The sequence below is a fragment of the Panulirus ornatus genome, chromosome 30 (genome assembly GCF_036320965.1).
Source record: "Panulirus ornatus isolate Po-2019 chromosome 30, ASM3632096v1, whole genome shotgun sequence".
Lineage (NCBI taxonomy): Eukaryota > Metazoa > Arthropoda > Malacostraca > Decapoda > Palinuridae > Panulirus > Panulirus ornatus.
Window position 1 is genome coordinate 26,012,101 of NC_092253.1, and position 16,115 is coordinate 26,028,215.

Below are 16,115 nucleotides of genomic sequence, written 5' to 3' on the forward strand. Positions count from 1 at the left end.
TTGTGAACAGAGAAAAGCACAAAAACTGAAGGAAGGAATTTCTCAGAGCGAAAACTTGCGCCACACCCAGTTAGATGCTTTTGAAATGTTGAGGACTATAACAAAGTTTTGCCAAAATTTTGGGGAGAGTAAGGTGAGGCACGGGAGAAAAAGATCACCAGGAAACTCTGCACTGTAAAGCTGTATTGGTGATCTGATAGAAAGGAAGTGTTCGAGAAAGTGAGCTCAAGGATGTTTCAAAGACTTTAGAGATGGCAGAAATGAGAATAGTGGAGTGGTAGTTGGAAGGAGTAAAATGACCATATTTCTTAGGGATGGGTTGCTCTGTCATGCTTCCAAGATGAAAGAAAATTATAATCTTTAAAACAGAAAGAAAATACCATAGGTGAGCAAGTACCAGAGCCTAAGCTAACCCAAGGAAATTGAAGAATTACTTTGAAGTACAAGGATAAGGAAATGTCTTTTCTTCTCATTCTTGCTCATTTTCCATATCAGCAAGGAAGCATTAAGAACAGATGAAGAATGACCTTATTTGCTCATATCTGCTCTTTAGCTGTTATGTTTAGCACTGAAACTAGAGCCCCATATGTATAGCAAGCCCCACATACCTGTCTGTGTTTCCCTCAACCACTTTATGTGCCTTAGTTCAGAACACTGCATGTCACTCTCTGTACAACATAGTGTTCCAGTTCATCATATCTAATGCATGCCTCACTCCCCTGTATGTTCAGGCTCGAGTAACTTAAAGCATCTTTCACTCCATCCTGTTATCTTTTCCTCAATCTTCCTCCCCTCCTTGTTCCCTTCACTCTGAGATTAATATGTTTTTCGTCAGTCCCTCCTCACTCATCTGACCCAAATGTCTAGACCATTTTAGTACACCCTTTTCACAATTTTCATTCATATTCTTCAAACTACCACATTTTTCTCTTATCCTGTAATTTCTTAATCAACCCTCCTCACACCACTTCCTATGCATTCCCCACATGTCGTAGAAGGCGACTAAAGGAGACGGGAGTGAGGGGCTAGAAACCCCTCCTCCTTGTATTTTAACTTTCTAAAAGAGGAAACAGAAGAAGGAGTCATGCAGTGAGTGCTCATCCTCCTCGAAGGCTCAGATTGGGGTGTCTAAATGTGTGTGGATGTAACCAAGATGAGAAAAAAGAAGAGATAGGTGGAATGTTTGAGGACAGGAACCTGGATGTTTTGGCTCTGAGTGAAACAAAGCTCAAGGGTAAAGGGTTTGGAAATGTCTTGGGAGTAAAGTCAAGAGTTGGTGAGAGGACAGTAGCAAAGGAAGGAGTAGCACTACTCCTGAAGCAGGAGTTGCAGGAATATGTGATAGAGTGTAAGAAAGTAAACTCTAGATTGATATGGGTAAAACTGAAAGTGGATAGAGATTTTTTTTTTTTTTTTTTGTCGCTGTCTCCCGCGTTTGCGAGGTAGCGCAAGGAAACAGACGAAAGAAATGGCCCAACCCACCCCCATACACATGTATATACATACGTCCACACATGCAAATATACATACCTACACAGCTTTCCATGGTTTACCCCAGACGCTTCACATGCCCTGATTCAATCCACTGACAGCATGTCAACCCCGGTATACCACATCGATCCAATTCACTCTATTCCTTGCCCTCCTTTCACCCTCCTGCATGTTCAGGCCCCGATCACACAAAATCTTTTTCACTCCATCTTTCCACCTCCAATTTGGTCTCCCACTTCTCCTCGTTCCCTCCACCTCCAACACATATATCCTCTTGGTCAATCTTTCCTCACTCATTCTCTCCATGTGCCCAAACCATTTCAAAACACCCTCTTCTGCTCTCTCAACCACGCTCTTTTTATTTCCACACACCTCTCTTACCCTTACATTACTTACTTGATCAAACCACCTCACACCACACATTGTCCTCAAACATCTCATTTCCAGCGCATCCATCCTCCTGCTCACAACTCTATCCATAGCCCACGCCTTGCAACCATACAACATTGTTGGAACCACTATTCCTTCAAACATACCCATTTTTGCTTTTCGAGATAATGTTCTCGACTTCCACACATTCTTCAAGGCTCCCAGAATTTTCGCCCCCTCCCCCACCCTATGATCCACTTCCACTTCCATGGTTCCATCCACTGCCAGATCCACTCCCAGATATCTAAAACACTTTACTTCCTCCAGTTTTTCTCCATTCAAACTTACCTCCCAATTGACTTGACCCTCAACCCTACTGTACCTAATAACCTTGCTCTTATTCACATTTACTCTTAACTTTCTTCTTTCACACACTTTCCCAAACTCAGTCACCAGCTTCTGCAGTTTCTCACATGAATCAGCCACCAGCGCTGTATCATCAGCGAACAACAACTGACTCACTTCCCAAGCTCTCTCATCCCCAACAGACTTCATACTTGCCCCTCTTTCCAAAACTCTTGCATTCACCTCCCTAACAACCCCATCAATAAACAAATTAAACAACCATGGAGACATCACACACCCCTGCCGCAAACCTACATTCACTGAGAACCAATCACTTTCCTCTCTTTCTACACGTACACATGCCTTACATCCTCGATAAAAACTTTTCACTGTTTCTAACAACTTGCCTCCCACACCATATATTCTTAATACCTTCCACAGAGCATCTCTATCAACTCTGTCATATGCCTTCTCCAGATCCATAAATGCTACATACAAATCCATTTGCTTTTCTAAGTATTTCTCACATACATTCTTCAAAGCAGATAAGATAGAGAGATAAGGGTGATTATTCGTGCCTATGCACCTGGTCATGAGAAGAAAGATCATGAGAGGCAAGTGTTTTGGGAGCAGCTGAGTAAGTGTGTTAGCAGCTTTGATGCACTAGACTGGGTAATAGTAATGGGTGATTTGAATGCAAAGGTGAGTAATGTGGCAGTTAAGGGTATAATTGGTGTACATGAGGTGTTCAGTGTTGATATGGAAATGGTGAAGCACTTGTAGATTTGTGTGATGAAAAAGTACTGGTTATTGGGAATACCTGGTTTAAAAAGAGAGATATACATAAGTATATGTATGTAAATAGGAGAGATGGCCTGGGAGCATTATTGGATTACGTGTTGATTGATATGCGCATGAAAGAGAGACTTTTGAATGTTAATGTGCTGAGAGGTGCAACTGGAAGGATGTCTGATCATTATCTTGTGGAGGCGAAGGTGAAGATTTGCAGAGGTTTTCAGAAAAGAAGAGAAATGTTGGGTGAAGAGAGTGGTGAGAGTAAGTGAGCTTGGAAAGGAGACTCGTTTGAGGAAGTACCTGGAGAGATTGAGTGCAGAATGAAAAAAGGTGAGAGCAAATGATGTAAGGGAGTGGGGGAGGAATGGGATGTATTTAGGGAAGCAGTGATCGTTTATTCAAAAGATGCTTGTGGCATGAGAAAGGTGGGTGGTGGGCAGGTCAGAGAGGGTAGTGAGTGGTGGGATGAAGAACTAAGATTGTTAGTGAAAGAGAAGAGAGAGGCATTTGGACAATTTTTGCAGGGAAATAGTGCAAATGACTGGGAGATGTATAAAAGAAAGAGGCAAGAGGTCAAGAGAAAGGTGCAAGAGGTGAAAAAGAGGGCAAATGAGAGTTGGTTGAGAGAGTATTATTAAATTTTAGGGAGAATAAAAAGATGTTTTGAAAAAGGTAAATAATGTGCATAAAACAAGAGAACAAATGGGAACATCGATGAAGGGGGCTGATGGGGAGTTAATAACAAGTAGTGGTGAAGTGAGATGGAGATGGAGTGAGTATTTTGAAGGTTTGTGGAATGTGTTTTATGACAGAGTGACAGATATTGGGTGTTTTGGCCGAGGTGGTGTGCGAAGTAAAAGGGTCAGGGAGAATGGTTTGGTAAACAGAGAAGAGGTAGTGAAAGCTTTGCAGAAGATGAAAGCTGGCAAGGCAGCAGGTTTAGAGGGTATTGCTATGGAATTTATTAAAAAAGGGGGTGACTGTGTTGTTGACTGGTTGGTTATGATATTCAGTGTATTTATGTCTCATGGTGAAGTGCCTGAGGATTAGTGGAATACATGCATAGTGCCATTGTACAAAGGCAAAAGGGATAAAGGTGAGTGTTCAAATTACAGAGGTATAAGTTTGTTGAGTATTCTTAGGAAATTATATGGGAGGGTATTGGTTGAGAGGGTAAAGGCATGTACAGAGCATCAGACTGGGGAAGAGCAGTGTGGTTTCAGAAGTGGTAGGGGATGTGTGGATCAGGTGTTTGCTTTGAAGAATATATGTGGGAAATACTTAGAAAAACAGATGGATCTGTATGTAGCATTTATGGATCTGGCAGAAGGCATATGATAGAGTTGATAGAGATGCTCTGTGGAAGGTTTTAAGAGTATATGATGTGGGAGATAAGTTGCTAGAAGCAATGAAAAGTTTTATGGAAGATGTAAGGTATGTGTACGAGTAGGAAGAGAGGAAAGTGATTGGTTCCCAGTACATGAAGTCCCCATGGTTGTTTAATTTGTTTATGGATGGGGTTGTTAGAGAGGTGAATGCAAGAGTTTTGGAGAGAGGGGCAAGTATGCAGTCTGTTGTGGATGAGAGCTTGGGAAGTGTCAGTTGTTGTTCGCTGATGATACAGCACTGGTGGCTGATTTGGGCGAGAAACTGCAGAAATTGGCAACTGAGTTTGATAAAGTATGTGAAAGAATGTGAAATGTGAAAGAGAGCAAGGTTATTATGTTCATTAGGGTTGAGGGACAAATTAAATTGGGAGGTAAGTTTGAATAGAGAAAAACTGGAAGAAGTGAAGTGTTTTAGGTATCTGGGAGTGGATTTAGGAACAGATTGAACCATGGAAGCGGAAGTGAGTCACAGGGTGGGGGAGGGGGTGAAGGTTCTGGGAGCATTGAAGAATGTGTGGAAGACGAAAACATTATCTTGGAGAGCGAAAATGGGAATGTTTGAAGGAATAGTAGTTCCAACAATGTTATATGGTTGTGAGGCATGGGCTATAGATAGGGTTGTGCGAGGAGGGTAGATGTGTTGGAAATGAGATGTTTGAGGACATTATGTGGTGTGAGGTGGTTTGATCGAGTAAGTAATGAAAGGGTAAGAGAGATGTGTGGTAATAAAAAGAGTGTGGTAAGAGTGTGTTGGAGAGAGCAGAAGAGGGTGTGTTGAAATGGTTTGGTCACATGGATAGAATGAGTGAGGAAAGATTGACAAAGAGGATATATGTGTCAGAGGTAGAGGGAACAAGATGTGGGAGACCAAATTGAGGTGGAAGGATGGAGTGAAAAAGATTTTTAGCGATCGGGGCCTGAACATACAGGAGAGTGAAAGGCATGCAAGGAATAGAGTGAACTGGAACAATGTAGTGTACCAGGGTCGACGTGCTGTCAATGGATTGAAATGTGAAGCGTCTGGGGTAAACCATGGAAAGTTTTGTGGGGCCTGGATGTGGAAAGGGAGCTGTGGTTTCAGTACATTCCACATGACAGATAGAGATTGAGTGTGAACGAATGTAGCCTTTGTAGTCTTTTTGTAGCCCTATCTCATGCGCGCAGGGGGAGGGGAATGCCATTTCATGTGTGGCAGGGTGGTGACGGGAATGGATGAAGGCAGCGTGTATGAATATGTACATGTGCATATATATGTATATGTCTGTGTATGTACATGTATGTATATGTTGAAATGTATAGGTATGTATATGTGTGTGTGTGTGGGCGTTTATGTATATACATGTGTACGTAGGTGGGTTGGGCTATTATTTCATCTGTTTCCTTGTGCTACCTCACTAACATGGGAGACAGCAACAAAGTATAATAAATTCATTTCCAACACATTCACCCTCTTCCATTCTTTTTTATATATAATGCTCATGCCTTGCATCCCAGCAACGCCATAAGGAATGCTCTACCATGTTACATTCCCTTCTTTTCTCTCACAGAATATGTCCTCTTTCCACATGCTACTCACTGCATCCAGAACCTTTGCCCCCTCATCCACTTTATGGCTTACTGTAACTCCCATGGTTCCATCCATTGCTGTGTACACTCCCAGGTCTCTAAAACATTCCATTTCCTCCAGGTTCTCTCCATTCCAACCCACACTCAAACTTAAATGTCTCTCTCCCTTGCTAAGCTTAATAACTTAACTTAATTCTCATTTACTCTGTTTCTTCCATAACACTCTATCCCAAACCTCAGACACCAGCTTCTACAATTTCTCATTAAAGTCTGCCACCAAAGCTGTGTTATCTGCAAACAGCAACTAACTCACTTCCCAGGCTCCTCACTAACAGCAGACTAAAGATGTACCCCTGTCCCTAAGAGCTTTGCATTAAACATCCTCATCACCTCATCCATAAGCAGATAAAACTACATGATGACATCACATATCCTTGCCATAGACTCACTTTCACCAGGAATCACTCACCTTCATGTCTTTCTATACACACACACTTCTTCTAGTAGCCTTACTCTCACACCATATATTCATAACACCTTCCACAAAGCATCTTTATCAGCCCTCTCATATGCTTTCTCCAAATTCATGTGAATCCATGTCTCTCTGTTTCTTACACAGATTCTTCAAAACAGACACGTAGTCCACATAACCTTTACCACTCATTAAGCTCCATTGTTCCTCCCCAAAATGAAGCTCTGTGCATATCACTGTACACTTAATCAGCACTGCCCCATACAACTTTTCAGGTATACACAACAAAATTATACCTTTGTATTTCAGACATTGATTTTTGTTCCCCTTAGCACTATACATAGATTCCACTGGTCCTCAGTCACCTCACCTTGAGTCATACATATAATAAAAATCCTGGCTAACCAATCAACACTGTTACTTGAGAAGTTGAACTGCAGTCCCATTCACTCCAGCTGCTTGGTCATACTTCACCTTATGAAGGGTTTCACTGCCTTCTTTCTTTTTTCCAAATCTTGCATCATGATCCTTTCACTCTATATACCTGCATATGCTAAACACTCCATATCTACCACTGTATCACCTAACATATTCAACAGTGCTTGAAAATACTTATTCCATCTCATCTTCACCTCTTTGTCTGTAACCATTACTCCATATGCTCTCTTCACCAATGCTCCCATTTGTTCTCTTCACACTTTTTACTCTCTTTCAAAATATTTTTTCTCATTACCCCAAAGTTTTCCATTGCTTTATTTCCATAATTCTCATTTGTCATCTCTTTTAGTCTCTGCAACTTCCTCTTGAGCTCCTTCCACTTCCTCTTGAACATCTCCCAGTCACATGCACTCCTTCCATGAAGGTAACACCCATAGAAGTCTCTTTTGTCTTTAACACCTTTACTTCCTCATCCTACTAATCACTACACTTTCTCACATGCCCATACCTTACCTTCTGCAGCCCACATACTTCCATATATTTAAGCAATGCTTCCTAAAAATACTTTCCACTCCTATCCCAATCCCATAGTTTTGTTTGCTTTCACCTTTTACCATTCCTCTTTTAGTCTTTCCTAGTATCTTCTTACACAGGCCTCTTTACCATGGTTACAAATAAGATCTTCCAGTCATTGAGATTTTAAAAACTTTCACCTTTATTTCCACCAAGAAGTGATTTAGACATCCCACCAGTAACACTTCTTGGCACATTTAAATTGAAGATTCTCTCTTTAGCATACATATCAGCTAGCATAAAATCCAGTAATGCCCACTCTTAATTAACCCCAATCACTCACATATATGTATTCATGTCCATTTTTTTCATTCAGGTATTCCCAGTCACTTTTCCTTTTTTATCACAGGACTCCAGAAACTGCTCATTATTTTCATTCACACTGGGTACCCCATGTCCACCAATTATGCCCTCAACTGTCACATAACCCAATCTTGCATTCAGATCCCCCATCAGTAATACTTACTCCCTCTCATCAAAACTGCTGATGCATGTACTCAGCTCCTCCCAAAACACACCTCTCCTCCTTGCACTACTAAGTGCATAAGCACTAACAGTCACCCAGTTCTCATATGCCATTTTCATTCTAATCCACATTAGTAACTTGTTTCCTTATGCTTTTTCACACATTTTCATAACTACTCCTTCACCTGAAATACCATCTGTTTCTTTGCTTTTGCCCTCACACTAACCCCAGGCTTTTCATCTTTGAAATTACTAAACCATTTTTTCTCTTCTCCCCAGAACTTAGTTTCACTCAGAGCCAGAATGTGTAGTTTCCTCTACCAGTCATATTATCTATCTCTTTTTTCTTCTAGTTATATTCACACACATACAAACACTCCAACCTGAGCCTTTGAGGAGGATGAGCACTCTCTCTAGGTTCCTTCATCTCTTTTGACTCTGAGAAATTGAAATACAACCCCCTGTCCTTCTCAGATGCATTCAGGGAACACTAGGGTTCTGTCTCCCCTGATCCTAGTGAATGTGATGCCAAGACTAGAAAATACTTCTAAAGTTTGGACACTGCACATAAAGAATCACAAAGAACTAGCAGAGAAGGTTTAGAGTTGGCAATAAAGTTAGCATCAAAATTAAGAAAGCTCAGTTATAGTGAGGATTTAAAGACCAGAAGTTCGTTCATTATGGAAGAGAGGAGTAAGAGGTGACTAGATCCAATCTTTCAAATTGCTAAACTGGTATGATGGTGTTGATATTGACATTTCATTGAAAGATGTAAAGAAAGAACACCCAGTGGCCATAAGAAACATGTTAGAAAATATGTAAAGAAGTACTTTTTATGTTATCAGGGTCATGGACAAATAGAATGAGTTAAGTAATGAAAATGTGAACATTTACATGAAACACAGGCTTGAAAGAAGTTGTAGAAGTTTAAGAGATGAGGTCCCACGATTGTAGATCCCCCCTCCATTCTCTACATATACAGCTTAGATATATTAACTTGGACAGATGCCATCTTTTGCTTGCCATGTAAAGAAGGCTTGAAGGGAATTGGAACCACCTGTGTGTTGGCTTAGCAACATGGGAGAGTTTAAGTGATATATCAACCCATGTATGATGGGGTAAATTTGAGGCTTCAACATTTTAGCTTTATGAACTTTCCCCTGTGATCTGTTTTTTGAAATAAGATTTGGAAATGAGTTTCAAGCACTGTTTTCATTTAGAAATAAGTATCTTGGACTCAGTTGCCATTTTTCTTATTCTTATTTTCTTTGGCTTTTTATGTTTCCCTGCTTCTACTTTCTTCTTTTACATACTTAATGAGGAAACCCTAATTCTCTTTTCATGTATTCTGCTTTTCACTGTAAACAAGTTACAGCTGCTTCACATAGCTAGACCAATGTGTGTAACTAATCAGTAGATATTTTGTGTATTGCTGGTAGTTCTTGGATAAATGAAGGTCAGTATATAAAGTGTATAGTAGAGATTTTAGGTGCACTGCAATGCTTTGAATGTTAGGGAAACAAAACAGGTATGAATACTGTACAAAGACAAATAACATGACTGTCTGCAAGGCAAAGTTTCTCCTTGGAAATGAAAAATCATGTCAGCTTAGAATATATGTTCCACAACTTTTCAGTGTATAGTATTATTAGGAAATTATTTTTAAGACATTCAGCAAATATATCAACCCAAAAGACAAAATATTATAAGATGCAAGCACAAATGTAATTGGCATGGATTACCTTACATGTTTGCATCATTTATAAGCTTTTAGAGAGGAATAACAGGTATTCATTGATAGCTGATCTTTATATTTTGTATTCTGTATTTCCAGAAATTCAACACAATAAGGAAACTAGTATGAAAAAATCAGATGCTCTCATCAGTATTGGATTTAAACGAAAGAGAGTTGGTGTCTCATCTGCGAATAGTTTGGCACGAGCTGAATTAGCAGCTTTCAGCTTAGTGTTTGAAAACTGTCCACTGATTATAATGCTAGAGATTGGCTTTAATACTAGGTATGTTTTTCATTTTTTCCAGTATACCTTTCAGTGCTTGAGATTAAGAAGTAGGTTAGATGGTTATTTGGGCTTTGTGCTAATAAACTTCCAAAGTCATTGATGCCATCAACTGCAAATTATAGATACCATTTGAAAAATCTTGAACATGTTCTTCATGTGTTCAAGATATTTCTAAAGATAATACACATTCTTATAGTTATTTAGGCTTTAGGCTTGTCACTTGCGAGGCTTATAAAGTTTGTCTCAGTCAGGTTATAATCACTACCTGAAAAACTTGAATGCCTTCAAGTGTTGAAGATAATTCTGAGACCACAACACTCATGGTATATGCATAACATGCCTCATAGTAAGAAATGAATTAGTGATTAAACAATCTTAGATATTTGGGATTAGAATGCAATATTAGAGAAAACTAGCAGGATTTCATATCATCACCTGTAGGTCTATATTTGCAGTGCATAGGTAGTATTACATTGTTAAAATCTAATTGTTGTGTCTTGTTTGTAAGTGATAGTGATTAATTATGATACTGATATTTAAGGCTTTCTTTCTATTACAGAGTCTCTTGCAGCCCAGCTAGAGTTCACTGGGAGTGTTTAGAAAATATTAAGAAACTTAAAAGGCTCACACACCTTACTCTTGATGGTATTCCTATAACTGACGGCATATTTCTAATTGAGGTAAGGCAAAGATATATTAAATTATACCACAGTTTTAGTACAAATGAGGTCTGTTCATATATAGTTGGGATACATCTTTCTATGGTCCAGTAGGGTTGTCTGTACAGTGCTTCCCCTATACACTACAATTATATATACACTTCCTACTAACATCACTCTCAAACACATTTCTGGACGCTTCATCTGCTGTACCTTTTTCATCCTCTTATGGATGGTACAGTCTCTCCTAAAATGTGCTGTGTGCCCATCATAGATAAATAATTATTTGATTAAAGGTAATCAGGTCATCACTCTCAAACACGGGGGAATGTAAGAGTGATGTTCTGTAAAACATGAACTACTGGTTATTGTGTGCATGATGGAAAATGGCTGGTGACCCTACCTCTCATGCATATAAGACAAAGGGTATTTGAGTACTTGTAATCATATAACTGTGTCTCTAATATGGGCTGCATAACCTAGTTTTTAGCACATTCCTTGCTGCTACACATGTGGCAGAGGTGCAGATTCTTGCTGTCGAAGGACACTGTGTTTACTATGGAAGTATGTTTTGTTCTAGCACTATTTTATATTCATATACTTCCATGTTTGACAGTGATGATTGTTAAGATGTCAGTTACTAGCTGTATTGTGTCTGACAGGAAATAGCCAGTAAAGACCCTGTTGCATGTGTATATAAGACAAAGCATATCAATTACTTGTACACTTTTTTTTTTTTGCCGCTGTCTCCCGCGTTTGCGAGGTAGCGCAAGGAAACAGATGAAAGAAATGGCCCAACCCACCCCCATGCACATCCACACACTCAAATATACATACCTATACATCTCAATGTACACATAAATATACAAACACAGACATTTACATATATACACATGTACATAATTCATACTGTCTGCCTTTATTTATTCCCATCGCCACCTCGCCACACATGGAATAACATCCCCCTCCCCCCTCATGTGTGCGAGGTAGTGCTAGGAAAAGACAACAAAGGCCCCATTCGTTCACACTTAGTCTCTAGCTGTCATGTAATAATGCCCGAAACCACAGCTCCCTTTCCACATCCAGGCCCCACAGAACTTTCCATGGTTTACCCCAGACGCTTTACATGCCCTGATTCAATCCATTAACAGCACGTCGACCCCGGTATACCACATCGATCCAATTCACTCTATTCCTTGCCGGCCTTTCACCCTCCTGCATGTTCAGGCCTTGAACACTCAAAATCTTTTTCACTCCATCTTTCCACCTCCAATTTGGTCTCCTACTTCTCCTTGTTCCCTCCACCTCTGACACATATATCCTCTTGGTCAATCTTTCCTCACTCATTCTCTCCATGTGCCCAAACCATTTCAAAACACCCTCTTCTCCTCTCTCAACCACACTCTTTTTATTTCCTTGCCCACCTTTCACCCTCCTGCATGTTCAGGCCCCGATCACTAAAAATCTTTTTCACTTCATCTTTCCACCTCCAATTTGGTCTCCCACTTCTCCTCGTTCCCTCCACCTCCGACACATATATCCTCTTCGTCAATCTTCCCTCACTCATTCTCTCCATGTGCCCAAACCATTTCAAAACACCCTCTTCTCCTCTCTCAACCACGCTCTTTTTATTTCCACACATCTCTCTTACCCTTACATTAATTACTCGATCAAACCACCTCACACCACATATTGTCCTCAAACATGTCATTTCCAGCACATCCTCCCTCCTGTGCACAACTCTATCCATAGCCTACACGTCGCAACCATACAACATTGTTGGAACCACTATTCCTTCAAACATACCCATTTTTGCTTTCCGAGATAATGTTCTCGACTTCCAAACATTCTTCAAGGCTCCTAGGATTTTCGCCCCCTCCCCCACCCTATGATTCACTTCCGCTTCCATGGTTCCATCCGCTGCCAGATCCACTCCCAGATATCTAAAACACTTTACTTCCTCCAGTTGACTTGACCCTCAACCCTACTGTACCTAATAACCTTGCTCTTATTCACATTTACTCTTAACTCTCTTCTTTCACACACTTTACCAAACTCAGTCACCAGGTTCTGCAGTTTCTCACATGAATCAGCCACCAGCACTGTATCATCAGCGAACAACAACTGACTCACTTCCCACGCTCTCTCATCCCCAACAGACTTCATACTTGCCCCTCTTTCCAAAACTCTTGCATTCACCTTCCTAACAACCCCATCCACAAACAAATTAAACAACCATGGAGACATCACACACCCCTGCCACAAACCTACATTCACTGAGAACCAATCACTTTCCTCTCTTCCTATGCATACACATGCCTTACATCCTCAATAAAAACTTTTCACTGCTTCTAACAACTTGCCTCCCACACCATAAATTCTTAGTACCTTCCACAGAGCATCTCTATCAACTCTGTCATATGCCTTCTCCACATCCATAAATGCTACATACAAATCCATTTGCTTTTCTAAGTATTTCTCACATACATTCTTCAAAGCAAACACCTGATCCACACATCCTCTACCACTTCTGAAACCACACTGCTCTTCCCCAATCTGATGCTCTGTACATGCCTTCACCCTATCAATCAATACCCTCCCATATAATTTCCCAGGAATACTCAACAAACTTATACCTCTGTAATTTGAGCACTCACTCTTATCCCCTTTTGCCTTTGTACAATGGCACTATGCAAGCATTCTGCCAATCCTCAGGCACCTCACCATGAATCATACATACATTAAATAACCTTACCAACCAGTCAACAGTACAGTCACCCCCTTTTTTAATAAATTCCACTGCAATACCATCCAAACCTGCTGCCTTGCCGGCTTTCATCTTCCGCAAAGCTTTTACTACCTCTTCTCTGTTTACCAAATCATTTTCCCTAACCCTCTCACTTTGCACACCACCTCGAACAAAACACCCTATATCTGCCACTCTATCATCAAACACATTCAACAAACCTTCAAAATACTCACTCCATCTCCTTCTCACATCACCACTACTTGTTATCACCTCCCCATTAGCCCCCTTCACTGAAATTCCCATTTGCTCCCTTGTCTTATGCACTTGATTTACCTCCTTCCAGAACATCTTTTTTTTTTTTTTTTTTTTTTTTTTTATATACTTTGTCGCTGTCTCCCGCGTTTGCGAGGTAGTATTCTCCCTAAAATTTAATGATACTCTCTCACCCCAACTCTCATTTGCCCTCTTTTTCACCTCTTGCACCTTTCTCTTGACCTCCTGCCTCTTTCTTTTATACATCTCCCACTTGTACATAATATCTGTTTTACTGTTATGAGCACCATAGCCTAGCTTTACATAAGCATTCCTTGCTGCCATACAAATAGTTGAGGTTCAAGTCCATGCTGTATTTTGTATTCATATACCTCCATGTTTGACAGTGATGATCAGTCAAATGTTAACTACTGATTTTGGTGCATCAGATGGAAAAATGTCTTATGAATATTAGATGAAGGTTTTTGATTACTTGTAATTGATTAGCCGTCTCTCTGTTTTCAGTACCATAGCTTAGTTTGCTGTATTACCAGCTGCCACACAAGTGATGGATGTTCGAATCCTTTCTGATGGACACTGTATGTGTCTGAAGATGTTCATGGTTTTAGAGCTATTTTGTATTCAGATACTTCAACTTTTGACAGTCATGATTGTTAAAATACTTTACCACTGGTTACTGAATGGCTGATAGGGATTGGCTAGTGAAGACCCCATTTCTTATGTATATAAGACAAAGGGTGTTCGATTACTTGTTACTGAATAGCTGTTTCTCTATTATGGGCACCATAGCTTAGTGGATACTATTCCTGGCTGCCACATGTGGCAAAGGTTCAGATCTTTGCTCTTAGAGGTCATTGTATGTACTATAGAAATGTGTGTTGTTCTAGCACCATTTCATATTCATTATTATTTATTTTATTATACTTTGTCGCTGTCTCCCGCGTTTGCGAGGTAGCGCAAGGAAACAGACGAAAGAAATGGCCCAACCCCCCCCATACACATGTATATACATACGCCCACACACGCAAATATACATACCTACACAGCTTTCCATGGTTTACCCCAGACGCTTCACATGCCTTGATTCAATCCACTGACAGCACGTCAACCCCGGTATACCACATCGCTCCAATTCACTCTATTCCTTGCCCTCCTTTCACCCTCCTGCATGTTCAGGCCCCGATCACACAAAATCTTTTTCACTCCATCTTTCCACCTCCAATTTGGTCTCCCTCTTCTCCTTGTTCCCTCCACCTCCGACACATATATCCTCTTGGTCAATCTTTCCTCACTCATCCTCTCCATATGCCCAAACCACTTCAAAACACCCTCTTCTGCTCTCTCAACCACGCTCTTTTTATTTCCACACATCTCTCTTACCCTTACGTTGCTCACTCGATCAAACCACCTCACACCACACATTGTCCTCAAACATCTCATTTCCAGCACATCCATCCTCCTGCGCACAACTCTATCCATAGCCCACGCCTCGCAACCATACAACATTGTTGGAACCACTATTCCTTCAAACATACCCATTTTTGCTTTCCGAGATAATGTTCTCGACTTCCACACATTCTTCAAGGCCCCCAGGATTTTCGCCCCCTCCCCCACCCTATGATCCACCTCCGCTTCCATGGTTCCATCCGCTGCCAGATCCACTCCCAGATATCTAAAACACTTCACTTCCTCCAGTTTTTCTCCATTCAAACTCACCTCCCAACTGACTTGACCCTCAACCCTACTGTACCTAATAACCTTGCTCTTATTCACATTTACTCTTAACTTTCTTCTTCCACACACTTTTCCAAACTCAGTCACCAGCTTCTGCAGTTTCTCACATGAATCAGCCACCAGCGCTGTATCATCAGCGAACAACAACTGACTCACTTCCCAAGCTCTCTCATCCCCAACAGACTTCATACTTGCCCCTCTTTCCAAAACTCTTGCATTTACCTCCCTAACAACCCCATCCATAAACAAATTAAACAACCATGGAGACATCACACACCCCTGCCGCAAACCTACATTCACTGAGAACCAATCACTCTCCTCTCTTCCTACACGTACACATGCCTTACATCCTCGATAAAAACTTTTCACTGCTTCTAACAACTTTCCTCCCACACCATGAGTCATACATACATTAAATAACCTTACCAACCAGTCAACAATACAGTCACCCCCTTTTTTAATAAATTCCACTGCAATACCATCCAAACCTGCTGCCTTGCCGGCTTTCATCTTCCGCAAAGCTTTCACTACCTCATATTCATATACATCCATATTTGACATTGATGATTGGTAAAAGATTGAATACTGGTTATTGTGTCCTTGATGGAAAGTGGCCAGTGAAGATTCCTTTGCTTTGAGTTTACATGTGAAAGATAGACAATAGGAGGCTTGATTGGCCTACAACAGGGTTGTCTGGTAAAAAAAAAAAAAATAATCTAATTTGACATGAAAATGTAATTCCGCTCAGCAGTTTTTTAAGCTATCACCAACTCCCCA

General features: G+C 40.6%; 1 protein-coding gene across 5 annotated transcripts in view; it reads left to right on the forward strand.

Moving 5' to 3' along the window:
* Positions 1-16,115, forward strand: part of LOC139758517 (F-box/LRR-repeat protein 18-like) — a 136,188-nt gene that overhangs the window by 81,882 nt on the left and 38,191 nt on the right. For all 5 annotated transcript variants that reach the window (XM_071680033.1, XM_071680032.1, XM_071680031.1 and 2 more), the window contains 2 exons: positions 9,737-9,920; positions 10,483-10,603. In XM_071680033.1, coding sequence (XP_071536134.1) covers positions 9,737-9,920; positions 10,483-10,603 — 305 coding nt within the window. The remainder of the gene's footprint in view (positions 1-9,736; positions 9,921-10,482; positions 10,604-16,115) is intronic.